Below are 27893 nucleotides of genomic sequence, written 5' to 3' on the forward strand. Positions count from 1 at the left end.
ATTCTTCCAAATACCTCAGGAGCTTTCCTGTCTGGTGCCTGTGCTCGTGCTTCTTCTGCTGCCTCCTAACCTCCTTCTCCCTTCCTCCACCCAGCCCACTGCTAGTCATCTTCCAAGGTCCAGCTGAAACACCGCTTCCTTGGTTGAGCTTTCCTATTCCTGCTGGCGTGAGCCACCCCTCCCGTTTTCACTCTAACACCTTTCAATTGTACTACATGCCCTTGTAAGGAGATAAACCCCGAGGGTGGGAATAGAGTATCTTTATGTCCGTCCCATGCATGTAGAATAGGGCCTGCAAAAAACCTGGATGTGTATTGGTTCAATGGGTGAATGGATGCAGACTACTCTAGCACAGAGTCCTGCTTCTCATAGCAAGACACAGCAGCTGCCCTCCCGCCAGGAACACTACATACAGTACCATCTAACCCCTCGGCACAGGGCTGTCATCAGCCTGGGAACACCTGGGCACGAGGATGAGCAGCTGTGTCTTTGAACTCCCTCACGAGGGCTGATGACACCACATTGCTCTCTGTGGGGTTAGCACAACCCGAGCTCCTGTACTTCTGAGGTCTCATCTGTCAGAACTGGTTCTGTGGGACTTCTGGGTCCTAAAATTCATAAAGCTTTGATGGCATGAGTGTGTTCAGTATGGGGTATTAGGTTTCTCTACAGCCAAAAGGAAGAAGGCTGAGAGCAAGATCCCAACACAGGTGTAACAGTTACAAGGCGGGGGGGTGCCTAAGATTGTCCACGAAGTGCCATGCTCCTGTCCTGGCAACAAGGGGTCGGGGGGGGACCAATAGCTGACTTCCGGATCGTGCTGTCCATTTTCCATCAGTACAAAGAAGCAACTTCCACAATGCTTAAGCTAAAGGCAAATAGAAGGAACTAGAGGTTACTAAGGGCTCCTTGGGACTTCCAGGCCACAGTGATTCTGCAGACAATCCTTTTAGGCCTCTCTGTGGCTTCCAAACACACTGAAGGCATGTGGGAAGCCACGCCATGGAGGGGTGAGGGTACTCCAAGTGCCTAGGCATGAAGCAGCCAGAATGCATCTGCAGCTTAGGTAACCAGAAATCATTAGAACAAACAGGTCAAGGAGTATTTATACCGTTTGCCTGCAACCTGGGGGGACAGAGGAAAGGCTGGTCCAGCTGAGGAGCTTCCATGCAAAGTCTGCCATGCATCTCTGCAGATAGCAAAGCCCCCCAATTTACGTACAAGATGAAAACCAACAATGGGTGGAACTCTGGTCTGAGGAAAAGTTGGAAACAGGAGCTGGTCATCTGAATGCTGGTCCCAGCCTTGTCCCTGAGGCTGTGCGACTTGGGACAAACCACATCTCACCTCCTTCCTCTGCTTCCTCATCTGTGAGGACTGCCTGTCTCACCTCACGAGGCCATCAGAGAGAGAGCAGCTCCAATGGGACAGTACGGGCCCACAGGCCACTGCCTGGCACAGTGGTGGGAAGCAAGGCTTCTGAGATACGCTTGCCCTCAGGAAGGTAATGAATTATGCAAAGAATTAAAAAAGTGAACTGGGATTCCTGGGTGGCTCAGAGGTTTAGCATATGTGTTCAGCCCAGGGCCTGATCTTGGAGTCCTGAGATCGAGTCTCACATCAGGCTCCCTGCATGGAGCCTGCTTCTCCCTCTACCTGTGTCTCTGCCCCTCTCTCTCTCTCTCTCTCTCTCTCATGAATAAATAAATAAAATCTTAAAAAAAAAAAAAAGTGAACCGTAGTCCCCAGTGAGAGGCAAGAGACAGGAGGTGGAGTTAGCAGAACTGAGCACAGACCCCAGGCGTTGGGCCTCCCCGCTGCGCTGTCTGGCTTGCAGTCCAGGACGTGGCCTGTATGAGCAGACATAGGTGTCCACTCCGGGCAGGAGAGCACAGGGCCATCCTCTGGACCGAGGCCGGCAGCATGGGGACTGGGGGCCCATCACAAAGCAGGACATCACTTCTGGTGAAGGGGCATCACCTGAGCCTTACCCAGGAAAGGCCACGGAGGTGAGGAGTAGCCTGGTGGGGAGTGTAAGGGACACTGCGAGGACAGCCGCCACACACGACACAGACACCAACTGTCCTCCTCGTCGTTCCTGGCCCCTCCCGCCAAGGCCAGCACTGCACAAATGTGCCCAGATGGCAGAATAAAAACATCAGAAGATAAGATAGGCCAGTGAAGGATTTATATCAATTTAGTCACTTAACCATACTCTATGGCTAGACAGAACTGGCGAGAAAAACCCAGGACCTCTGCAGGTGAAGCAACTGAAAGCAAACCAACACGTGTTTAGAACAAAAACTCCTCCTCCCCGCAAATGTGCTATCATAAGCCAGCTTTCCAAGACCTCTTGGCTTCCTTGACTCCACTCCTAGCTGCCTCTCCCTGTGGAGCCCCCTGGAAGTGAAGGAGGGGCCCCAGCTCCTCACCTAGCTCCCTCCCACCAGGTGTGACACACACATACAGCCCAATGTGACCTTGGGGCGAACCCCCATACAGGACAGCTCTGGCCTTTCCACTGAGATCTAGACCCACGTACCCAACTTCAGGTCCTTATGTTGACATCTAATATGTTTATTAAAAGTTTAAAAGGCCAAACAGACCTCTGGAATCCTGTCCTACCCCTCACCTGCTTCTTTCCAGGTCCTTTCCATGTTGGAAAATACCTCAAAGCCCACCAGGTTGCTCAAGCCAAAAGCCTCAGGCTGTCCTGGCTTCCCTTCCTTTCCATCAGATCCACTCACCCAGCAGCAAGTGCCACAGCCCTAAGAAGGCAGCCCCACGCACCGTGCCCCTTCTCTTCTCTCCGGGGCTGTTCCTGTGCCCCGATCTGGTCTCTGCTTCTACTCCCAACCTCTCTACAAATCATTCAACAGCAAAGTATGGATCACACCACTCCCTTGCTGAGACACTTATACTGCATCAAGAATAAAACCTGATCTCCTCATAGAGGTTGTCAAACCCTTCTGTGCACACACCCCCATCCCCCCAGCACATCACACTCCAGCCACATATGCCCCCTGTTCTTTTCTTGGGACCTCTGAGTTTGCAGTCCTTCTCCATTCCTGCACATCACTACCCGGTCACCCATTCCAGCTTCAGTATCACCTTACCTGAAGAACCTTCCCCAACCAACTCAGCCAGTAGGGCCCCTTTCCATCACTTTCTACCACACCACTGACCCTATTTTCTTCTTTGTGTGTACAGAAATGACCGTGTTCACCTCTTGCCTGTTTCCAGCTCCCAAATAGATGTCAGAGACCTGTTTGGTTCACAGTCACATCCCCAGGGCTAAGGACAGTGCCTGGTAAAGGACAGGTGGTCAAATATGTGCAGAGGAACCAAATCTGAGAAAGTACTTCTCCTCTGGAGGGAGCAGCAACATTCCAGCCATTCTTGCTCAGCGCTAGAGTTCAGAAGGGCTGGGAGTCTCTGGATCCCATGGGTCTGGGGAGGCAGGACAGAGGATGAAGAGATCTCAGGTGCACAGATACTCAGGAACCCAAGGTTTAAGCATCAAATGGATAGTGCCGCATGGGGGTGGGGCGGGAGGCTGATACACAGGAGTAGCATCACTAATTCCATAGCATGGATGTAGTCTACACCATTTTCCTTCTTCACAGATTTTTCAAAGGGGATTTTTCTGAGCACCACCAGGCCCATAACCACACCAGGCATTTTCTATACGTTATAACTAACCCTCAACCCTTCCCAGGAAGCACTATGTTCCCCATATCTGTAAATGTGGGAGCCTGCAGCCCATGGAAGCCTGCAGCATGTCTCTCTCTGTCCAAGGCTCACGCAGCAACAGCAGAGTGAGCCTAGATCCTCGCATGTGTGAGGTCTTCTCCTTTCCAACTGCACACTGTCGCATTCCTCCCCAAGAAATACCAAGAGCTCTAGGGTTTTGGATTCAGGAAAGCAGCAGCAAGAAGGGGATGACTGTAGGACAGGAAGACTAAATCCCCTACAAACAACCTGTGACACTCAATTTGGATGTAGGAACGAATGACAAGCTCTTGTCTATTGCATGAGCATGGGGCCAGAAACCCAGGCCAGAGACTTCCAGCTCTCTGCACTCCTTCCTGCCACCAGCACCTGTTCTCAAAGATAAATATCTGTGCCAGTGCTCTACCAGTAAACGTGCATCAGCCAGAGCATGCCACACTGCAGAATGATAAGGACTGGACTTTGGTTCAGCAAGTCTGAAGGCAAACTGCAATCTACATCCAAGAATCTCTCAATCCCTGATAATTAGCCACTGACATCTCTTGAATGATCTCTTTTGAAAGACAGCCTCCAATGCAGCCTCCTCAGCTATAAGGGCAACAAGGAGGTTGGTTTGGCAGGGATGGTTCTTTTTCTTTAATTGCAAAAGACGTGCCAAAGAGCAGTCCTTAGCCAGTGGCAGAGCTCATTCACTGCTAAGAGAAAACTATTAAGATCCTGAGGCTCACTGACATGGTCCTCCTCCCGAGGCTGTGGGACATGAATGCAAAGTGAGACCAGGATGAGCTTACTTACCTACAACAGCAGCAATGGGCATCAAGCCTTGTTCCCTTCCAAAACCCTGTAAGGGGCTCTGGATACCTGAGAGGTAGAACTTGCCTCAGGACAATGGAGGCAAAAAGAGGAAGGAGGGAAGGTGGTGGCAAGAGGAGGGGAGAAACAGAAAAGGAATCTAAGTTGGGAAAAGTCCATTAACTCCAAGCTATGGTGGTCTCATCAGAGGCCATCACCTCCTCCTTTGTCAACACCATGAGTCTAGGTTACAATGAGCTACTTAAGGGATCGCTTTACTCGCTTCTGCTGTAAGGAAACAAGCACTAAGGAAATCAAGAGAGAAAGGGTAGGCCGTGCCCCAGCCCAGCATACACTTGGGCTCTAACGGCATCTGCGGGGCCCACTTCATGCACCATCCCAGGGGTAAAAGCAAGCGTCAGGCACATGCATATGTGCGGTCAAGCCTCCCAAGCTTCTCCGAACTCCGACCTCCTCTGGACACACCGGACATCCAACATGCCCCTCCTGCCCCTGTTCCCACACAGCCACAAGCTGGTCATGTTCCCCAAAGCAAGCAAAGTAGGATTCCAGGGGTGGGCCAGGCAAAGCACTTCCAGAAGCTGACCTGGAAGCTATGCTCAGTCAGTGTGGCATCCTTCTCCCACCCATGGGCCTTGAGCAGGAGCATCCGGCTAGCTTTAGACAGAGCACTTGACAGCCCCTCAGCAGAGCCATTGCCCCATCAACCCTCCAGGAAGACTCAGAAACAGTCAGAAGCTACTCACATTTGTTCTCAAAGTTCACCCAGAATACTCCAAATTAAATCACTTAAGTAGCTTGACAGCAATTGTGATAAAACCAATCTGGACATTAATGTTTCGCTTCGTATTCTACTGCAAAATAAGCAGCCCAAACGGAGAAACTTGCATTAAAAGAGCCCAAGATAATACCATAAAGTAACATTTTGGTCATTATTCTTCCTCAGAAGTATTTTTTAAAATATTCCCTTCCCGTAGCTATCAGGATGCCAACTGTCTTCACATCTGAGGGGCTATTCCCTATGCTGAGATTATGTCTTTAACGAAATGTCTTTTAAAGAAAAAAATGGGGAAGTCAATGGCAGTAGGATTCTTTTTGTTAATTTATCTTGGCAAAGCTAAAACACAAAACCAACCAACCATCCTACACTAGTGACTGACATTCTGGTCATCAGTTGGTTCTGGATTTTTTTGTTGTGTTTACTCGTAACCATTCTTCTACGGCTAAGGTTTATATAATGCAGAAGAGCTTGAAGCATAAGCAGGGTTCTAGAAAACAGATGTTTGCCACTTTATCTCATGCCTGACTACAACTAGGAAACTAGATTCCAAAAGAAATGAACCTGTAAACTCAGAGTGGTACCTGGATCCAGCCACCTATCTCATGCAAACCATGAGGGGCTAACAGGTGATCAAGAAAATTAAAAGGTTCAATGGTCAAACACATCAGGAAGGCTGTATGCCCCATTTCCAATAGATTCATAATCTGTTCATCTGCACATTAAAGGTTCTACAATTTTAAAAAATCTTTTTATTCAGATTTTCTTAATTATACCTAAAGAGATGGATTTATTTTAAAGGCGCACTACTTCTGGAGAAAGATGCTTGTTCCACAAAATACACTTTGGGAACAAAGACAGGGAAGGGAAATTCAGGAGAAGCCAAGTGCCCTCTCTGTTACCTACTTGCTCTGTGACCCCCTCCTTCACCTTAAGTCTCCACTTCTCTGCCTTTAAGTCTCCTCTTAGGACTACTTTGCTGTCTCTACATGTTACAGTAACATACCTGTTGTTCTCCAAACACCACTCACTGAAAGATTCCTAGGAGAACCAGGTAACCAGAACTAGATAGGAAAAGATACACTCACATTAGCACATAAGGCAGCATGGCCTGGACTTACGGCGAGAAGACAAGTCTGCGAACCAAGCTTACAATATGGGAGTTTGGCCAGTAATGGAGTTTCAGGCCAAGTGGGAGCATTCCCTTCATCCTATGTCAATCCATCTCTTCATGGAGAAGGGAGGCTATGCCAGAGTTTCTGAAGCTCAAGCACTTGGTTCCTGTGAAACTGCAAATCCCACTGGAGGAGGTCCTACAGGTGGAAGGCACTGATGGAGGCTTGATACCTCCTGATAAGTAACTCACAGATCCCTGAGCATCCTGGGAAGCAAGTTTCCCTCTAGGGCCCTCTGCATCATGCTACACAGGTCTATCCATGCCATTCGGTCCCCTCGAATGTACTGACAAAAGTGTGATAGCATGTGTTGGTGGGTATGAAAAAGTGACCATTTCTACTTAAGTTAACCCAGAAAGGCAAAAGAGTGTAGATGCACACTGAAAGAGGGCCCAACTGTGGTAACTAGAGAAATGCAAATTAAAAACAAGATACTAGGGACACCTGGGTGGCTCAGCGGTTGAGTGCCTGCCTTTGGCCCAACTGTGGTAACTAGAGAAATGCAAATTAAAAACAAGATACTAGGGACACCTGGGTGGCTCAGCGGTTGAGTGCCTGCCTTTGGCTCATGATCCCGGATTCCTGGTTTGAGTCCCACATGGGGCTCCTTGCATGGAGCCTGCCTCACCCTCTGCCTATGTCTCTGCCTCTCTCTGTATGCCTCTCATGAATAAATAAATAAAACCTTTAAAAAAAAAAGATACTACTCTATGTGGCCAGGATATACAGAGTAGAATAGCTAAAACAAAAGACAGAAACAAGCATTGCCAAGGATTCGAAGCAATCCGCATTGTCGTACACTGACCACGGCAGTGCAAATAGGAGCCACTATTTTGGAAAAACTGTCTTATCTATGGCCAAACATGACATCCCCTCGGACTAGCAATTCCACTCCTGGACACGTACCCAACAGAAATGGCACACAAAGGACTACTGAAGGACAAGTACAAGACTATTCCCTGTGGCATTGTTTTAATTGCCAAGAATTGGAAATAACCCAAATATCATTGGAATGGGCAAATTCCAGTGCATCTACCCTACAGTTAAGCCATATGGTAACAGTAATGAACACACTACAACTAAATGTAACAAAAATAAATCCCAAATAGAACACTGAGTAACAAATGCAGATATACAAACACACACTGAATTACTCCATTTCTATGAACTTCAGGAACAGAGGCAAGTAGTAGGGTCGGAAGTCAAGATACATGCCCCGTAGAAAAGGGCACTGCAGCAGCAGGAACAGAGGGAACTGGCAGTGTGCTGCCAAAGGTCTCTCTCAGTCAGGGGCTGCTCCCCCGGGTGGGTTCATCAAGCTGAACTCTTTCTAAATAGGGGTTTCCATAAAAAGTTTCATAAAAGTAGCTAGTGAATTTTTTATCTGGTTTTAAAAACCTCTTCAACATCTATGTCTCTATTTCAGTTTTCCCCCCAAATATTTAAGATTCATGCTCCAGGAAAATCTGTCACACTTAGCCTACAGCTGCTCTTCCCCCATAGGTTGCTGCCACATATCCCCCCAGATATGAGAGGTGGTACCAGAACCCACCTATGCCCTGCCCCCCGACCAACCCCAATCTTCCCACCTTCACTTAAGAGTTAGCTCTGCCTGGGGCACCTGGGAGGGCTCAGTGGTTGAGCATCTGCCTTTCGCTCAGGTCATGATCCTGGGGTCCCGGGATCGAGTTCCGCATCGGGCTCCCTGCATGAGCCTGCTTCTCCCTCTGCCTATGTCTCTGCCTCTGTGTCTCTCATGAATAAATAAAATCTTAAAAAAATAAAAAAAAAAGTTAGCTCTGCCTGATGAAAACCCTCTTGCTCTCCTTCTCTCTGCACAGAGCCCTTTCTCCAGCCCTGAGGATAAAGAAATTTCCTTCACTTTTAGATGCCTACCAGTCTTCCCTCCGGAGCCCACAAATGGATAACCGCTTAAATGATGGCCAGCTCCTCGGTACAGACATCTACTCTCTTCCAGGTCTCTAGAGAAGCCCAGCCTCGAGGGAGATGGCACTTAGAGGAGGCATGGGATGGGCATGAGCCTCTGTAGGAGTATGAGACTCAGAGTGCAGCCAAGCACCTGATCTTTCACCTTGGGAAATGCCCCAGGTGGATGTTTTCCAAAGGCTTGCCTGCTTTCCATTCTGTGTCAGTCTGTGTCGGGGCAGACAATTCTGGGGAGAGAGAAGCAGGCAGTGTCCCAGCAAGCCCTTGAAGTAGCTAGACACCAGTGGTTTGATATTAGTGACTGGGTTAACTACCCACAAGGAACTGCCTACAATAGACCCAAGGCTTGGACCTTCCAAAATTCATGTTAAGTCCTAATACCCAATAGGATTGTATCTGGAGGTGGGGCCTTTGGGAAGTGATTAGTTCATGAGATCCCATGAATGGAAGGAGCATCCTCATGAAAGACCCCAAGAGAGCTTCCTTGGCCCTTCTGCCATAGGGACATTCCAGCAAGAAGAGTGCCAACCAGAAACAAGCCCTCACCAGACCTCAAATCCCAGCCCCTTAATTCTAGGACTTACCAGTCTCCAGACCTGTAAAGAATAAATGCTGTTTAAGTCACCCAGTCTAGGATATTGTTAAAGGCTCTGCATCTAGGCAAAGGAGAAAACATGAAGGAGGGGGGAGAGGAGAACATGGTGTCACCTCCATGGCAGCCCCCTCCAGGCCTTCGCCTTCATCCAAGCAAACCTAACACAGAGCTCCTCCTAAATGCTATACCCATTTCTCCACCTGTCCATTCAGTGCCCTGGATCCACAGGTTACTCCCAAGGAGACATTTTTATGGGAGAAGTATGGGAGAAAACCCAGGGAAACCCACCCCACAGCTGCCCCTAAGAGTCATGGTTTACAAGAAGCCAGCAGACCTCCATGTGCCATGTATAGGCCAGCCACATTCAAAGGAAGCCTCCTAACCTAAATAGGTGTTAGACAATGGGAAGAAAGAAAAGTTGAAAAAAATACACCAGAAGCCTCATTGTGGAGTTGTGCTAAATAGTAATGGCTTCTGGGACATTCACCACATACAAAGCGCTGCACAAGGTACGAGGATGAGCCACATTCCCACACTAAGGGGACTGAACAGGTGCAGGGGCAAAGTCCTCCTGACCCATGTGAAGGGGTATGTCCCAGCCAGGGCAGGGTCATATGACAGGTACCTGGGTCACTTCATCCATCATCTACCCACCCTATTCTGTCCAAGGGCCTACATTTTGAGTTGGGGGTTTCTTTAAAACACTGAAGTTCATTAAACCTAAATTGACCAAGAGATGAGGGTGAGGAAAATCATTTTCATAGGCAACTACGAGGCAAGCTGGACTCAGAAGAAAGTTATGAGTCATCTGAGACTCAAACATGTCTTTCAAGTAAGTATCTCTGGTGTCCTCAAGAGGCTTTGCCAAAAAAAAAAAAAAAAAAAAGAGCCTTTGCCATCCTCCACCTTTAAACAGGCTGACAAGGCCTGCATTTACATCAGCCTCTAGTGCTTCCCTCCTTCGAATGAGGTCAGGTCAGCAGCCCTTGGGATAAATTATCCTAACCTATGGTCACCAGGGGATTGGCTGGCAGTGCGGGGTGAAGATGACTTACCCCAGCCCATTCTCCCACACCGGAGGATCCTAAACTCTCGGGAAAACAGATCTATTTTTAAATAACTTGCTAACAGCCAACAAAAGCTAACTGATGGCTCCGGGACCTGCCGGCTATTCACCTTCTCTACACACAGGTGATTCATCCACAAGTTACTGTGAAAAGTGGTGGGAAAGGGGCAAAAAAAAAAAAACCATGGGAAAAGTGTCCTCATTGTGAAGGGGTACAATCCTGCACTGTGATAAAATAGAAAAGCTCTCTCCAAAACAAGTTACCATACTCAGAGGCTGGTTTGGGAGTTCTGGGAGGTTTTTCGATCAAGGACACAAATCAGGTACCCTGAGATAAAAAGACTTACATAGGGGGGAAAAGTATCTTATTTCCAGGCAATTTTTTCAGTGCAATTCACATCTAATTACTGTGACACATGCACGCAGCCTTCTCCAACCTTCCTGTTTAAGCTCTGTCGGAAAATAAAACCTGGATTCCTGAAATTCTTAGTTGTCTACCAAAGCAACCACAGAAGGAAGCAGCACCTACATCTGGTCTAGTGGCCTGTTTTGCCCCATCGACATCTACTTCATGTTGCCCAAATTCTTGGTTAGAGAGCTTGAACTTTTACCAGAAGGTGATTCATTTACTTTAGCAATATCCTTCCCTAAGAATGCAGACACCTCTAAGAGGAACATGGTATATGGGTGATTCACACCCTTACCACAAATCCATTTATTGCCATTTGGAGGACAAACAGGTAAAAGGCAGCTGCTCAGAGAAAAGGTCTTTTCAGCATGGTCAAGACCACCCCCAGGACCCATAAAGACACCAATGGCTGGAGGAGGTTTGAGGAGAGGATAAGGGCTAACAGGAAGCAGGCAAAGCCAGCTATCAACATCACCTTTAACCCATGATACACATCCTATTGCCCTGTGGTTGGACTCCAAGACCCAGGCGTCACTCAGCCTCAGGTGGGAAAATACCCTAGCTTAGGTGTATTGTGGACCAAATACACTAGCCAAGAAACAGTGACCTGAAGTATACTAGCAGAAAATCCCAAATATGGAGTCAAAAAAATTTTGCAACTGGCTGTTAATATCATTAGGGGCCATCTACCTTTAGAGTGCACTCTTGACATCCCAAGGCAATTCAAATCAAGAGTCTCAGTCCCTACTCAGCTCACTGTCCAACCATCAGACCCGTGAAATTCATCGGCAGCACACAACCTCCTCCAGAGCACGGGTCCCTTCTACCTCAGGAGGGGCTGTCTGGCCCCAGGAACTGCAGGCATGGAACCTACATTTCACTCAGACCCCTTCCCCAACTGCTTTGCCACCTAGGAGCCCAGACTCACTTGCTGACACTCTTTCCACTTTAGCTACAGAACCCAGAACCCAAAGCCACCTCCTCCCATCATACAATAAAGGCTGTCAGATTTGAGGGGAAAGGTGGCAGTTTAGCCAGCAGGTTGCAGAGGGTCAGAGCCCCGGGGGTACAAAGATGAAGCCAAGAATTCACTCCCTGCTTGGAGACATTAACTTCACTTTAAATCACAGGAAGGGGGAAGGCTTTCCTATATCTGGCCAACTGTTGTGAAAAATGTGCGGACTCAGTTTAAGGCCACACACCCCTGGGGGCAGGTATGGAGGGGGGCCCCACCATGACCCACCAGATCACCAGTCCTGCTCATCATCACCCTCAGGTACCACATTCCAGCCCCTACAAGGGAACTTTGCCTTTTAAAAGCTAATAACTGAGGGCAGCCTGGGTGGCTCAGTGGTTTAACACCACCTTCAGTCCAGGGCATGATCCTGGAGTCCCGGGATCGAGTCCCACATCAGGCTCCCTGCATGGAGCCTGCTTTTCCCTCTGCATGTGTCTCTGCCTCCCCCTCACCCTCTCGAATAAATAAATTCTTTAAAAAAAAAAAAAGTGAATGACTGAGTAGGATTTTGTCATTTCCCTGAATACCTGTCACAGAAGTGTCCTAGAAGGCTCCAGAGCCAGACCATCTGCCTGTCTGCTGTGTGGCTCAGGCTGGCTCCATAACCTCCTTGGGCCCAAGTTCATCGTCAGGTGCCTCCACTGGGACAGACAGGAGGAGTCCATGACATATTGCGTAGAGCTTTTAGGACAATGCCTGGCTTCTGCGAGCTAACACGCAGTGGCCAAGATCACCCATTTGAGCCTCAATTTCCTCCTTTGTAAAGCAAGGAGGGAAAAAATCAGAATATCTTTGTTCCCTCTTAGCCTTTTACCCAAGATGAGTTAAATGTCACTTCCAACAGAGCAGAGCGTTGGTCCTCAGCTTTCTCTTTCTGGGTTATACTCAGTTTTTTTGGGAACCCTTTACCCACTTTATTAAAAGTGATTAACCCACTTTAATCATTTTTGTTGCTCTCTCTGGACCACAGATTGGTAAATACAAGAACGTGTTCATAGGGAATCTAAACCCACCGTCTGACAATTAGGAGAGGACCCTGAAAAGAACTGCCAGCTCTGTTTCCAAGTCCCTTCCTCGCAACCTCTGGCAGAAAGAGGATTATCCAGTTTGGGCTTACCTACCTCAGAGCTGGGGAACACATCACTCACAGCAGCACTGGCCTTGCTGGAGACTTCCAGAGTTCTCTATGCCGAGCTGCTGGTAACTTGTGGCCCAGTCTATACCACCAAAGGATCTGATGCCTGCTATGATGGAAGTGACAACAGAGCCGGCTTGTTGCTAGGAGGACCTTAACTCTTCACCTGGCTTGAGCCTCACAATTCCTCCATGGCGCAGTAGGCTAAATATGTCATCTCTAGCAAAAGAAAGACGCAAAGGAAACAACTTCTCAAGTTTAAGGGACATTGCTTACTTATCCTGTGCAGTTACAGAATCAGGACTAGAACCTGTATTTTCAAACTACTCCAGGCAAGGGCTTTCCAGTCCTTTCCACCCCACCCCACCCACCAGTTCAGGGCTACAACATGCCTACGTGACCCTCACATGTTCCAAGGAACATCCCCAGTGCTCCCAAGCCCTTCCTGCTGTTTCTGTCTACATCATCTGTCATGAGTGGTCAGAGGTCGTCCTTCTAACATACCAACAACGTGGCATAAGAGCCTAATTAGAAACAAAGTGTAATAGGATGAGCATTCGATTTTTTTTTTTTTAACTTCATAAAGCTCCAATCGTAACACCTGGAGTCGTCATTGGCTAATAACCACCCCATCCCCATTTATCACCACTCTATTTCCAAGATCCATAAAGACTATTTTATCCAGTTACTTTTCCAAAAGGCATCAGCCAGCCATTCACCTACCACCTCCTTCTTAAAAATCATACATACTGTGAAATTGAGATAACCAAACTGGCTCAAACTTTAAGTTACATGGTGATGTAATCGCCCACAAAAGGGCAAAGATCATTTAATATGCATAGGCTGCTTATGACCAAGCTTCGCCCCACAGGCAAGGGCAAGCACTCAGAGGAGGAGGTGCCTCACTTTGAGCTCCTTGCTGAGAAGCTGGACTTCCCATTTCAGCTCTGAGCACTGTAGCAGTTAGGGCAGGCATGGCAAGTCGGGAGAGGACCAATTATCTTATCCATTCACCTCCTCATCCCATAAGTTATTGCACTGTCTCCAGAAACACTTCTGTTCCCTTTCAGTGGGCATGAAGTCTTTTTTTAGTTGCCACAAGTCTTTGGGCCACTGCAGTATGAGTGGACACTGAAGTGCTTCCCAGCACAGTGGAGGTGTGCAGAGGGGAGCCCCATGGGCCAAGGCCTCATGGGCCACCTGCCCTCGAGAAGCCAAGGAAAGCAGCCTGGCGTTGCCACCACCACGTTGTCACAACTTCAAGGGCTCCTGCAAAGGAACCTTTGCTGCTGCTCATCAGCTGCTCCACAGCTGCTTCCAGGAAACTCCTTTCAGGTGGAAGGTTTCTTTCCAGGCCCTTTGTTATTACTTCCTAAAATTTAATAAATCACTTTCTGCTCTCTGCATACAGGGATAAAGTCTCATCCCCATCCTGATTAACAATGCCATGTTAATAAAACATTCTTGGATCCATTAGCTCAAATAAATTTTTAAGCATTAATGTGGCAGGTGCCAGGACAGATGCATGGACGATGAAGACTGTCCCCAGTCTAGGTACCAGGCCAGTGGGCCAGCCCTTCTCAGTGCTTGGCCACGTCTCCTCAGCCCTCTGGGGTCACACGTAGTACCCTCACCTAGGATGTCTATTCAACAATCTTGTGAGAAGCCCCCAGTCTTACTGGGAGGCCAACAGAGAGATTCCCCTTAGAGAAACGTCAGAGCACTGCCCTAGCAAGCCAGGCCCTAGGTATTAATTTGTTGTGTGCCCAAAACAGAGCCTAATGAACACAGGCTATAGGCAGCCACGACCAATGTGGCTGGAAAGTTATAAATTTTACAAAATGTTCTAGGTAATAATGGGATGATGTAGGGGAATGGAAAAATGGGTCAGGTGCAAGCCAGGTGACGGGCGGGGGGGGGGCAGGGGGGGTTTCTAATCTCTGGGACAGAAATGTAACACATAAATCCTTAATTAACTTCTCATTGAGCCTCACTAGGTCTATTCCTGTTAATCTCTGGTGTATCAGTCTTTTCTTTTTACAAAATTTAAATATAAAATACTATAAATTTTATGTACAGGAGTTAGAGCCTGTACATAAACTCCTATACAGGAGTTTATAGCCTACTCCTACTATATTTTTATTTTATTTTTATTTTTTAGAGAGAGAGTAAGCAAACAGGGGGTAGGAGGGGGGAGGGGAGGGAGGAAGAGAATCTTAAATAGCCTCCACATCCACTGCAGAGCCTGATGGGGGTTCAATCTCACAGCCCTGAGATCATGATCTGAGACAAGATCGAGTCAGATTTAACCTGAGCTACCCAGATGCCTTCATTAGGTTTTTTAAAACAAACATGGAGTTACAGTGGAGGATTCTTTCCTCGTTCTGTTGCTCACTCTCTACCCCTCCATGCAAAGATCACTACCACCTCAACAGTGGAGTGCTTCACTGTCCATGTTGGTGTATTATGACTTCATGAATATGTGCCCATAAATATCAATAGTTTGCCTGTATACTTGAGGCAAATGATAGCATAGACTACATATTCCACGTTTTTGTCCACTCAGCACTGATATTTATCTTGTTACACACATAAATCTGATGCATTTGTTTCAGTGTTCCATTGTACATGTGTGCGTGCACTATTATTTATCCAACTCTCCAACTTGTGGGCCTCAACAGGTATTGAAACATTACTCAGAATCTAGCACATATGCCACACACTATGTAGGCGCTGAAGGCCTAGGGAGAAATTATGTAATTCTTGCACGTAAGCCAGAAATAAAGAGCTCCCTCATGGAAATGCCTCTGTTGGAGGAATCTTGCTGGCCACAGATTTATGTGTAGAGCTCAGGGATGGACAAAGACTTAGGAAATGAGCCTAGAGGTCTTATGCTGACAGGTAGAGGCCAAAGCCACAAGCATAGACAAGCTGGTCAAGGGAACGTGTGACTAGTCGATTTACAGAAACACAAAACATGAGAACAGACCTTTAATTACCACTAAATGATGTAGTGGTTCGTATACAGCAACAGATAATCAAAACAGGAGGTCACTCTATAACATCCCCAAGGCAGACTGACTGGGCATGGCAGCCCTCTCCAGCAAATCCTGCAAGAGACCCACAACAATGGCATGTCCATGTGTCTGACAGCTGTGGATATAACCACACATCATCATCATCTAACATTTTAACAGCATGTCACCAGAGATATAGCCCAGTATTCTTGCCTTTCTCCCAACATCCAAAGGGTGTCTTTCTTAAGCAACAGCCAGGTTGAATTTTGACATATGCCAACAACTGCCCATTTACACCCTCAGCTGCTCTGGGAAATGATCTTGGAGCAAACGTTTTGGAGGTGGTTATAGAGCCGGATAGTAATGGAATTAGGTCGTGCTTCTCTGCATGTGTCCACCAGCTATGCAGAACTCAGCAGAAAACCACCCCATGGACATGTGAGAACAGGCGTGTCCTGGGGAGGGCTGGAGGAGTGGGGAATGAAGCAGGGCACCCAGCTGAGGCAGCCAGTTCTGACCAGCAAGGTCAAGGAAGGCCTCTGGTAGGGGAAGCACAGGCAATGTCAGGTGCAGGAAAACCAGTGGAGAGGACAAAGTAGTACCCCACACAGTCGCCAAGGAGAAAGGCACAAAGGCCCCAATAAAGTAGGGAGGGTGGGTGCCAGGAGCTCAGAGGCTGCCCAGCTTTTCCCAGCTGTACAGTCAGGGAGACTGCATGGACGTGGGAAAGCCACAGCACAGTTTTGGGGGACTCGCGAGCACAGGAGACAGGTGTCCCAGAAAGGGACCGCCCCCTAGGACACATGGCAGCCAGAGCAGGGGCCAGTTGCAGGTTCAGGGTACAGAGGTGCGAGGAGGTCAGGGTTAGGGCACCATGAGGACAGAGGACGTCACGCTCCACGCAGCTGCTGAGGACTTCTGCATCACACGGAGGTGAGACCACAACTGGGCATCAGAGGTGCCTGGGGCTTGTGGGTGCAGCCTTCTGCTGGGGTCGTGGTCCGGAGCCTAGGATCGAGCCCCACCTCAGGCTCAGGGGCGAGCCTGCTCCTCCCTCTCCTTCTGCCCCTCCTCAGGCTCTCTCTCTCTCTCTCTCAAATAAAATCTTAAAACAGCCTTCACTTGGCACGACTCTGTGAGAAGAACTGCCACATAAATAAGAAAAATAAGTGACATGCATTCCTTTGGTCACCACCCCAGGCAGTTCGGAGACAGGCGGCAACACTGGGGGAACCAGAGGCAAAGGATTTCAGGGGACTTAACATTTTTCTAATGAAAAACACTGCTCCTCTTTTTAACTCCAAGGGTAGCTCATTAGGATTACAACAGATGGCAATGAAATTCCTTTAAAAAAATTTACATTTTGGGGATCCCTGGGTGGCTCAGCGGTTTGGCACCTGCCTTTGGCCCAGGGCGTGATCCTGGAGTCCCGGGATCCAGTCCCGCGTCGGGCTCCCGGCATGGAGCCTGCTTCTCCCTCCTCCTGTGTCTCTGCCTCTCTCTCTCTATCATAAATAAATAAATCTTTAAAAAAGAAAAAAAATCTACATTTTGACACATCCTCTTGCACAAGCCATAGTCTTGCCCTCCTTCAAGCTCAAGCCTATATTTCAGAAATTACCCAGTTTTTCTAATTACCTGGATAATGCATTTGAGCAGTCATTGAAAATGTATGCATTCATGGATAATTTATATCCCCCATCTTCCAAAAATGACTTGTAGCAAAGCAATTCATTTCATGCTGTCTTTTCCAATCATTGTTTTGCAGATCTATCTTATCTTCTCAGCTACATTATAAACTACTTTGGAAGATTGTGTATTATACATCCTTTTTGGGTTTTCCCAAAGTCTCTAATATGTCCATTATTCCTGGCCAGTCACCTGACAAAAGTAACTTTCCAGAAGGCAAGTTAGTGTCCTTTTTAAGTATAATATGTTCAAGCTCATTTCAAGCTCACATTGTAGGACACCCCCCCTACCCGCACGCACCTCTTTAGGAGCTGGAAATATGAAAAGCAAGCCAACGTTTCCTCTGAGGAAAACTTATTTGTCCCTCCAAAATCACATTGAAGCTTAATCCCCAATGTGCTGGTGTTCAGGGGTGGGACACTTAGAAGATCATCAGGTCATGACATGAAGCTCTTGTGGGTAGGTGCCCCTACGCAGGACTAAAAAGACCAGAATCACCCCCTCCTGCCACATGAGATCACAGTGAGAAGACAGTCCTCACCTCAATCTTAAACTCAACCTCCAGAATTTGGGAGAAATAAATTTATTTCTCCCGCTTGGTTCATGGTATTCTATTATAGCCCAAAGGGACAGAAACACAGGGATTCCAGGAAATAGCTATAGGATGTGAACTAATATCCCTCACTGGGTTTGTTTCCACATCTGTCTGGACCAACCAACATCCGTTAAGTCCTACAATTGGCATTTACAATGACTGAGCCATCACCACCATCCTACCACTGGTGGGTTTCCTGCTGCACTTTTTTAAAATCCTATTTTAACCCACAATTTCAAAATGTATCTTTATTTTTTTTTAAATGTATCTTTAAAAAAATAAAATAAAATCAAAGCAGAGAAGGGTCCTAGCATTCTATGTACCAAAGTCTCCCTACAACTGACCTAGCATGCATTACAATTCAACACAGGAGACTTACTACCTCTTGGGTCCATTCAGTGTTGTATCACCGCTTCTACAACATGGTCCCACATCCTTCTACTGCTCTAAGTGGGGGTTTTCTTTATCAACATTCAAACAAGCTGTGTTCTAAGTTCTAAATGTGGAACTCAGAATTCACTTTTTCCATAGAAACAATCCTAGAAGAGATGTGTTCCCAAGACAGCCCACACAACCTACATACGCCAAATACAGTAAACCTATTTCTACAAAGAAGTGCATGTCAAACCGCCCCTCTGCAGACAATGAGCCTGGGTGTCCTTGTGCCACTGGCTTAGAGTTCTCTTAAGAGGGGGCCCTACCTGAAAACAGGGCCTGTGTCTACCTGTGCCTATGGATGCACTTCAGCTACTTGTCACTGGTTAAAGGAAACTCAACCGAGTCCTTTAGATGCATTCAAATGTACTGGACATTTAAAAAGGCGTTGCTAAGTGTCTTTGATTCATCTTTGATTAATCAGTGAGTATTTGGTGATATATATCATATGTGCATTCCCCTCCTACACCGGGTTCATGGTTTTTAAATATTTTATTTGACAGAGCATGCACACACACACAGGGTAGTGAGAGCAATCCTGCTTATCCCGCTGAGCAGGGAGCCCGACAAGGGGCTGGATCCCAGGACCTCAGCCAAGGTCAGAGGCTTCACCAGCTCAGCCACCCAGGCGCCCACACCAGGCTGCAGTTCTGTGGCACTGGGTCTGCAGAGTCTCTGGGGCCCTGACGAATGCACTCCAACATATTTACATACCTGTCCTGTATTCTCAAATTCCACATCCACGAATACTCAAGCTATCACGATTATTCACAGCTGGTGCTGTAATACTGTTCAACATACACTCACCTCATCCCTTAAAGCCCACAACCATCCCACGAGGCAGGGAGACTTGAAGGGCTGTACCTGCAACGAAGTAACTGAAAGCCCCCAGCCTCAACCCCAATCTAGCTACCCTTTCTGCCTTCTTTCCATTGATCCAGGATGCTGCTCTCCTGGTGCAGGAGGCTCTTGGGATCCTCAGGCAGCCATTTGTTTCTCAAATGACCCACAGGCCCCACGCCCCCGACTTACTGCCACACCCGGATAGGTGGTACAGTATCCGCAGCCTAGTGTTGAGTGCCTGCTTGCAGCCTCTGCCAATTCAAACTCCGCTCACATATAGTTTCGTACTAAAAATCACCCAAAACTTCAAACATGCTAAAAGGAAAAAAGGGGGAAATTAGACAAGAAAAAGCAAAGGTTCGGCCAAGAGGATGATGTGCTCAAGCCATTCTCAAAAGCTTGAGAAACAAAGAGACCTAGTCAGGCCACCCCACCTCGGGCACTTGCTCACTGAAGGATGGCCAAATCCTCTGCCGAGGGACGTGAGCTATTTTGAGCCAGTTACTTCATGAGACTCTAGCATCTGTGATGCCTCTGCAGGTTTCTAATTTCAGCTGCAAAGACAGAGTCCAGGAAATGAGACAGACACATCTAAGGGCCTGCAGAAACAAAGAGAAGAATCCAAATGAATAACTGCCTGCCTTAAAGGGATTTCAAATAAGAGGCTCAAAAGAAGAGAAGATTAGCAGAGGAAATGGTAGGAGGCAAGAAACTCAGAGGAGCAGACACAGCCCTAAACCAAAATCCTGAAGAATCATGGCCAACCCACTGTGATGGGTGAGGCAGGAGAAAGCATCACTGGGGCTTGCATTTGAGAAATAAGCTCAACAGAGCATGTCACTTAAATGGAAAAAATTAAGTGACACATCCGCAGTTCATGCAATTTAATGGGGAAGGGAGATTAGAAGAGTTCCTGCTTCTGGTCATTGCTCTCATGTGCCTCAGTTCAGCAGAGGTGTCTGAAGCCCACCGGTTTGGCCCAGAGTTCACATTCACCTTCACCACCACCACCACCACCACCACCACAACACCTGGAGTGCTCAAAGAGCTCTCTCAAAGGGTTATAAGGGTGCCATGGAAACCAAGGTGCTCCAGGAAGAGGTTGGTCAAATGCTTAGCTGGACTGTAAGTTTTCACTTTCCACCAAGGTAAGATTCAATTTTGTAAAAAGCTACCACCGTGAATGAATGCCAGTGATGTACTGGAGCTCAACATGAAATTAAGCGGGGAGGGTGGCAGTGGAAAGGATACAGTCGTCAGTAGAAGCAGAACACATTAAGTCAATACTCCAGTATTAATTGACTTACTGAGTCACTGAATAAATGTCAGGACTGTTGGGCTCCAAAAATAATTTTCAAGAATCTGAAAGCCTACATATGACATAAAATTCAAAACCCACAAAGGAAAAGGACTGACATATTTGACAGGTTTTTTTTAAAAGATTTGACACAGAGAGAGCGAGCAAGCAAGCGTGTGGTATGGGGGATGCAGAGGAAGAGGAGAGACCAAGTACTCCAGTGTCCTTAGAATGCTTTATCCACTCTCTGTGTATTCTCACGAGTAAATAAAATCTTAAAAAAAAAAAAGGGGGGGGGGCAGCCCAGGTGGGTGGCTCAGCAGTTTAGCACCGCCTTCAACCCAGGGCATGATCCTGGAGACCCAGGATCGAGTCCCCACGACAGGCTCCCTGCATGGAGCCTGCTTCTCCCTCTGCCTGTGTCTCTGCCTCTCTCTCCTCTGTGTATTCCCATGAATAAATAAATAAAATCTTTGAAGAAAAAAAAAAAAAGACTGCTTTATCCACGTACCTCGTATGTAACACACAAAGCCACTTGATGCAATACTAACTCTTCCTGTAACTATTAGATCACCAAAAACTGAAGTCAGGGCTCTCATCCTGTGGAGGACCTACCCAGCAACACACACCTATAGGTTTTAAACATTTCTACACTATCTCCCACAGTGGGACCCTCTTGAGCATACCCATTTCAAAAATGAAAATAAAAATGCACTCTTGCTAAACTACCTTCTATCGTCACGGTTGGCCTGTCAAAGCCATTTATCCTCTGAGGACTGATGCCTTAGCATAGCCAACGATTCGGCCCATGAAACAGAAGCAAAAGGAATTACCCGCATTTCCCTCCTCAGCATGCTACGGCCCACACTGAACCCATTAAGTCAGGGAACTGAGCAAGATCTTGCTAGTATAACAGTAAGAACAGCTCCATTACAGGGGCATTTCTGCTTCTCCACTGGACACACAATGAAGCAGGCACGCGCACAGGGCTCCAAAGCCACCTTTTTGGAAAGGGTCTACAATCATCTAAGAGATACAGTTAAGAGAATGAACCCAGTGGCTATGGCTATCCAGCCACTTGTTGTAACTACCTCTGAAGAATGTTCCATGGTACAGGGGGCCTCGCATCAACAGAGCCACCAGAACTCACGCCCCCCCGAAGTGAGTCGTGCCATTCAGAGCAATCTTCCAAAAGCCCAAATGATGGCCCAAAAACCACCTTCAGAAGCATTATGCTTAAATCGATCCCTCAGAGGTAAAAAACATTCTACCTTTAGTGAGAGAATGGGATCATGTGGAGGGGTGAGTAGGTCCCAAACCGGATGAACAAGGCAGATCAGTATCACCCACACCCAAATCCTAATTACTTCTAGCACCCGGCCACTCCCCTGGTCACCAAGTTCAGAATCTTGGAAAAGACTTTTTCCTGTGCTTCAACACTCAACAATTAGGATGACCAAGTCTTTTACTGTCCAAACAGGGACATCTGAGAATGAAGGGAAGCATTAGGTTGAACTATATGAATTGCCCTGCTTGATCACTTTGACCTACAGAGGGGCAGCTTTCTGTGATTCACCTATGCCAGGTCAACAAGCATAAACTAGGCATTTCTGGAACCAAAAACGACCTGTGGCCACCCAGCCTGTAAACCATCACCAAATCCTTTCCTATCTGCCTCCTCCACCAAATTCTCCCCTTTCCAATGGCAATCCTCTTGGCCCAGGCATTTGTTCTCTGCCTTTCAACATAACCTCTCTCTAACCAGTCCAACCAGTCCTACCAGGAAGGTAGATCCACCTTCCTCAAACACCCACCTGGTCTTCTCACTCTTGGCTCAGGAAGGATCAGTGTTTCCCAGAGCCCCTTTGAGACCAAACATCCTAAGCTGTTGTTCCAGGCCCCCTGGGCTTGGACTCTCCACTGGCCACAGCTAAACTCTCTCAGCCTGACCTTTTAAATCCTTTGTCACTGGCCCAGGCACACTGAATAGCCTTTAAAAACAAAAACAGAAAGACAAAAACTCCAATCCCCTCCACCCTGCCCTGCATTCATTCCTGTTTCTGCCCAGGTCCTAATACTGGATTCTGTGCTGGGGCCTCAGCACCCCTGACATACCACCACCCACAGACATATCTGCTCTCTGCTCCTCTGGGAGGCCCAACTGAGCCAGTAGACCCTGTGGCCTCACCTGGCACCCATCCATGGGGCCAGTGTGACCTGGCAGTGTCACTTCCCCAAGTAGTTAGGCCAGTCAAATCAAATTACTTGATTTTTTTTTTTTTTTTTTTTTTTTTTTTTTTTTAAAGCAAGTCCTGGAGTTTCAGAATACTGCTGCTGATACGGTTCCCACTTCCTGGAATATCCCATCCCTCCCCTATTTCATCCTCTTGAAATCCTCCCCATCCTTCTTGACTTAGCCTTCTGACTTCCCTCCCATACCCATGCCCCACAGATGACCCTCTCAAACCCATCCTGCCTCTCTTGGGACATGCTGATACATCTGGCTGGACCCAAAGCTGCTAATACACTTATCTCACCCCAGCTGAAGGCCCCATGAAAGTAACAATCATTTTTTGATTCCCAGATCTAGGACACTACCTAGCCCAATAGAAGGGCTCAAAAAAGACTGACTGAATCAGAGGAAACCTGTTTGGTCCATATGCAGCTTATAAAATGGTTGGAACCCAATCAGAAGAATTTTCAAAACTTGAGCAATAGTAATGTGATCAGAATAGTCCTAACATTACTTCACTCAACAATAAAATGTATCTAGACACGTAAGTTCTGGTAGGTTTGCTAAAATCTCCATCACTATACAGCAGCAGAATATGGGGCTTATTTCCCAGGCAATAAGCATGATGGATGCATGGTAGATGGAACAGGCAAAAAGTTTTGGTTCCAAACAACGTATCCTCAAATGACACAAGCAGGGATCATAGAAGGAGAATCAACTCTAATACAGGTCACAAACCTTTGCAAGGTCTCAAGGCAAACCCTAGACAGCTCAGGAAGCAGGTACAGGTGTCAAAGGACCAGATGCCAACAAAGCAGTGAGGGCAGACGACCACGGACCCTGGTGAAACCAACATTCAAGGTACACAAAAATGGAACCAACAACGGTGTTCCAAAAATGGACAGCAACAAGGAACTGGAAACATCAGGACTTGGGACCAGCAAAGGGACATCATGAGCCAAGAAATAGATACTCAACCTTAGACAAAAGGGAAATGGCGGGCCATTTTTGTCAAAAAGCTTAGTGGTGTGAGCCAGGAAAAGACCAGATTGACCGACTTGCATAAAGCCTGAGGAAGAGACTGCCTCTCCAGATCAAAGTAAATGATTCCCCATCAATAAAATATTTAACACTTCCTCCACAATGTAGTTTGCTTATATCTAACATTCCTCATCAAGCAAGATGATTTGTTTGTTTACTCAGGAGTATGTTTTAAGAGTTAATACTCCTATTCAGGGAGAGAAACTGACTTTAAGCAGTGAACTATCTCATAGGTACTTCGTTCAAATTGTTTCAGGACCAAGGTGTCCACCGGTAGTTATTGCTTTGGACTTACAGGCTCCAAATTCAGTTGCTAGATCTGCAGATCCCAACCAAAGTACCATATTTATATTAGACGTCCCAAAGAGTGGCCTCAAAAATCAGTGCTGAAATAACCATCAAGTACCAAATTACCTGTCACGAATACGGAGGAAATAAAGATACAAGCCTCACTTCAAGTAGCTTGGAAACCACAACTTAGTTTGAAAACATCTGTGTATTCAACTGTTCGGCCAAGATTTAAGTAAAGGAGCACGGGAGGATGAGCTGGGGAGGGCTGCCAGGGATTTAGACAGGAGGAAAAGGTAGGCAAAAGGCTTAGAAACAGGCAGGCACTACCGTAGACAACTACACAGTCAGCTCTCCCATATAATCAAAGCAGTGAGAGTCAACTCCCTGGCTCCTGGGCCACAGGTAACCCAGGTACCAACAGAAGCCCATGGACAACTGGCTCAGGGAAGAGACCCTCACCAAAGGAGAGCAGGTCAGACCACTGTGCCTCTAAGACCCAGCCCAACTCCAGCCATTCAAGGAAACCCCCCAAATGCCAAGGCCATCTGCTCCCTATCTTCCACCCTCAGCACCCAGCTCATGATCCTCCTCTGAAAGAGTATAGTGGGGGCCTCCACAGATGCAACCCCAGCACCACTTGAAAAGCAGAGTGACCCCCAGCTCCTGCTGTTCAACTTCAATGACAGGTTCGCCATTTCATGTCCACTTAAGCCATTCTCTCTGAAACCAGCAGAGATGAGCCGCGTCCCATCACATCTCAGTTCGGAGTTCCCTGATAAGAGCTCAAGCCACCTGTTTCCAGTGCAAGACCCATTTATGTCTTTATCTTTTGTACCTACGGCTCAGAACAAAAACTCCAATGTGAAGGGGAGAAAAGCCCACCTCCAAAAGTACACAAACAGTCGTGGGGAATGCATTTGGACTGAGAACATGGAGGCTTCTCAACACAGGAGGCCATTAGCAGTTCCAGAGCAGGTCAGGGACATGTGAACACTGTGCTCAGGACAGTCTATCCAGCAATAGCAGCACACACAGCAGAGGCCCCGAGAGAACAGAAGCTGGACATGGTGCCATGGTTCCCACCACTTCAAAAGGCCTGGCATAGGGGCAGAGCCAGCAGCCTTGCCTCTTGGTGAAGTGAAATGTAGCTGGCTCTGGGGACTCTCCCCTCCAAGGGCTCACACGCTGGAACACAACGACTGTATTATAAGTGAGACCTTCTCAACCAAGATCAGCCTGGTCAATCTTGACCAGGAGACTTTTGGAAAAGTTAAGACATTTTCAGTTGATCTGTGGGCCTCTTTTAAGGGATAGGGATGGAGCTGTACCTCTTTTCAGCAACTGTCCCCCGGTGCATTTGCAGAATGCTTAGCTGAGGAATACAGGGTATCTTGCAGTTACTTTTCTCCTGCAAATCCAGCTGGCTTCATGGAAAGTAATGGACACCCAACCTTAGACCTATTAACCTATCCTCTACCTAACGAGCTAACTAAATACAGACCAATATTGCACAGGGTCACATGTGCCTGCCATGAGCTTAGTAGGCTGGCTAAAAACACCAGACACAGGGCCAAGCCTCCCTAGTCCACACAGGTGTCCTAAAACCACCTTCACGGATTTACCTCCCATAACCCGGCGGTCATCTTCCAAGCTTAGAGCCAAGATTTACAGCCCAGGTGTTTGAGCAGAGCTCTTTGGGAACTGCAGGAAGAGTATAAATACCACATGCAGGACTGGTCTAATGAGAGTAGAGAGCTTATTTTCTATTTTAGCACATCTGTTTGGATATTCACTAGAGTAAATTCTTAAATGACTAATTCACAGTTTCACTCTGTCGTGGTTAAAGCAAAGTATTTTGTGACATCTGCTTCCACTAAATCAGGATCTTGTTTCCCCCTGAGTTGTCACAATAAAGACACTGGTGCATCATGCTGGTTCTGTTACTCAAGCGACGAAGACTGGAGAGAGTACCTTTTCAGGCCTGGGAATCCCGGCTTCCCTGAGCACATATGAAGCATCTATTACTCTGTTGAAACAGATCCACTAACAAGAGAACCTCAGTTACCATGCAACTGAGCTATCCTTCCATTACATTCTAGTTGAAAAGGGCCTACAGGGTATGAAGGGTGCCTCTCCAGCCTATTTCTTATTCTTTCCCCAAAGCAAGTACCACTGACTGTTTATGCTCCAGGATGTCAGCTCTTACTAAGGCATGGTCACTGGGGTCCAAAGCTCACACACAGTGCTCTTCCCTGCTCTCCACTCTATCTTCCAGGTCTAGGGATCAGCCAACTGACCCAGAGCTCCTCAGTATCGGCCCCTCTCTCATCTCTCCCTCCTACCTGTGCTTTGCAAGGACAGCCAGAAATGGGAAGATTCCTAAATATGGACATGGCTGGGAGTGAGCTGGAGCCAGTTCTGCCACACGAAATGGTTGCTCCAAACACAGAACTCCGCTTTGGAAGGCACTGCCCTTGGGCCCATCAAGATCTAGTGGAATTTTGTTTACTACCTGGCAATTGTCCCTTAAGAAGGTCCCAGAGAAGACAAAGACTTAGTGAGGCAGTGGTCAGGTACCCTGGAGTCCCTTATCTCTCATGTCTGTACCATGTAATCCCCACCTTAAAGTCCTCAGGCAATCTAGTCATATACACGAAGGTGTAAAAAAAAAAAAAAAAAAAAAAAGCAACGAAAAACACCCTTGTTGAGTGTTAACCCTGGGGAAAGGAGAAAACTCACAGCAGAATGTAGCTCAGCTGGAGAAATACCAGGTAGCAACCCTCTCCGGTGGCCCAGCATTGTACAGAGCCATGCAAAAGCTAGAGAAGTAGGGTGGTGGCACATTACGAATAGTAAACCAGAGGAAAAGTCTCCATTAATAAATATCCCTGATATGGGGCAGAGGCTGCTCCAACCCTGTGGCCGGAACAAAGGCTCTGAACCCAACTGTTCTGAGTAGGGTCCAAAGACCAGGAGCAGCAACATCTAGGAGCTGGTTTGAAATGCAGTCTGCCACCCAACCCCAATGTAGGAGACTCTCCCAATACAAATGTCCCCAGCTGTTCTGCATGCACATTAAGGTCTGAGCATCTTCCAAACCACCAGGCGAAAGGAATTACATCAACCTATGGCAACCAGAGTTTCTCAAAGTCCTTTCTTTTCTCTCCCCATTTTCTGCTTCTCCTAAGAGACTTCTCTGTCCTCTCCAGAGAGCAATGTAAAGGTAGTTTTTGGTCTTTATGTGCCCCGAAACTCATTCCCCCACCCCCAAAAGAGTAGCAGCTAATCCACTAGATTGGCTGTTATCAGCAGGTGTAGTTATTGTGCACTCAAAAGCAGCTCAGCTTCTGTCCTCTCCTACCTGTCCCCCACTCCCACCCCTCCCCCTCCTTGCTCTGCTTGGGCTCAGGGACGCAGGGTTACCCTGGGCTTCCAGCCTCCTTTGGTTTGCAGACCTTGCAGCCCACTTTGTATACACAGCCATCTTGGCATCTTGGCAAAGCCATGACCTCAATTTACCCAACAGACCTGAATTTCATGGTAGAAGTGTGCAGCCTGGCCATTCCTTAAGCCACTATACCTTGGTCTTCGATTTCTAACTCGTTTGTATGGATTCTCTATCAACCCAAACCATGAAGGCTGGGAAGGGCCAAAGACCCTCCACAGTCCAACCCTGCCTCGAAGTTATATCAGCATCTTATAATCTTATCCTGTTCAAATTCCTTAGTGTGAGTTAAAGCTCAATCCTTTTATTAAGATTTTATTTATTTGAGAGAGAGAGAAA

General features: G+C 47.3%; 1 protein-coding gene across 2 annotated transcripts in view; it reads right to left on the reverse strand.

Annotated features, from left to right (window-relative positions):
* The window catches only part of MYO5B (myosin VB), a 332497-nt gene that overhangs the window by 201102 nt on the left and 103502 nt on the right, over nt 1-27893 (reverse strand). The window contains exon 1 of one of the 2 annotated variants that reach the window (XM_072828572.1): nt 17046-17171. The exons of the other annotated variant lie outside the window; for it this stretch is intronic. Coding sequence (XP_072684673.1) covers nt 17046-17147 — 102 coding nt within the window. The 5' untranslated portion in view covers nt 17148-17171. Of the gene's footprint in view, nt 1-17045; nt 17172-27893 lie in introns of those variants that run through there. 2 annotated transcript variants of the gene reach the window in all.

This window comes from Canis lupus, chromosome 6, assembly GCF_048164855.1.
Source record: "Canis lupus baileyi chromosome 6, mCanLup2.hap1, whole genome shotgun sequence".
Taxonomy (NCBI): domain Eukaryota; kingdom Metazoa; phylum Chordata; class Mammalia; order Carnivora; family Canidae; genus Canis; species Canis lupus.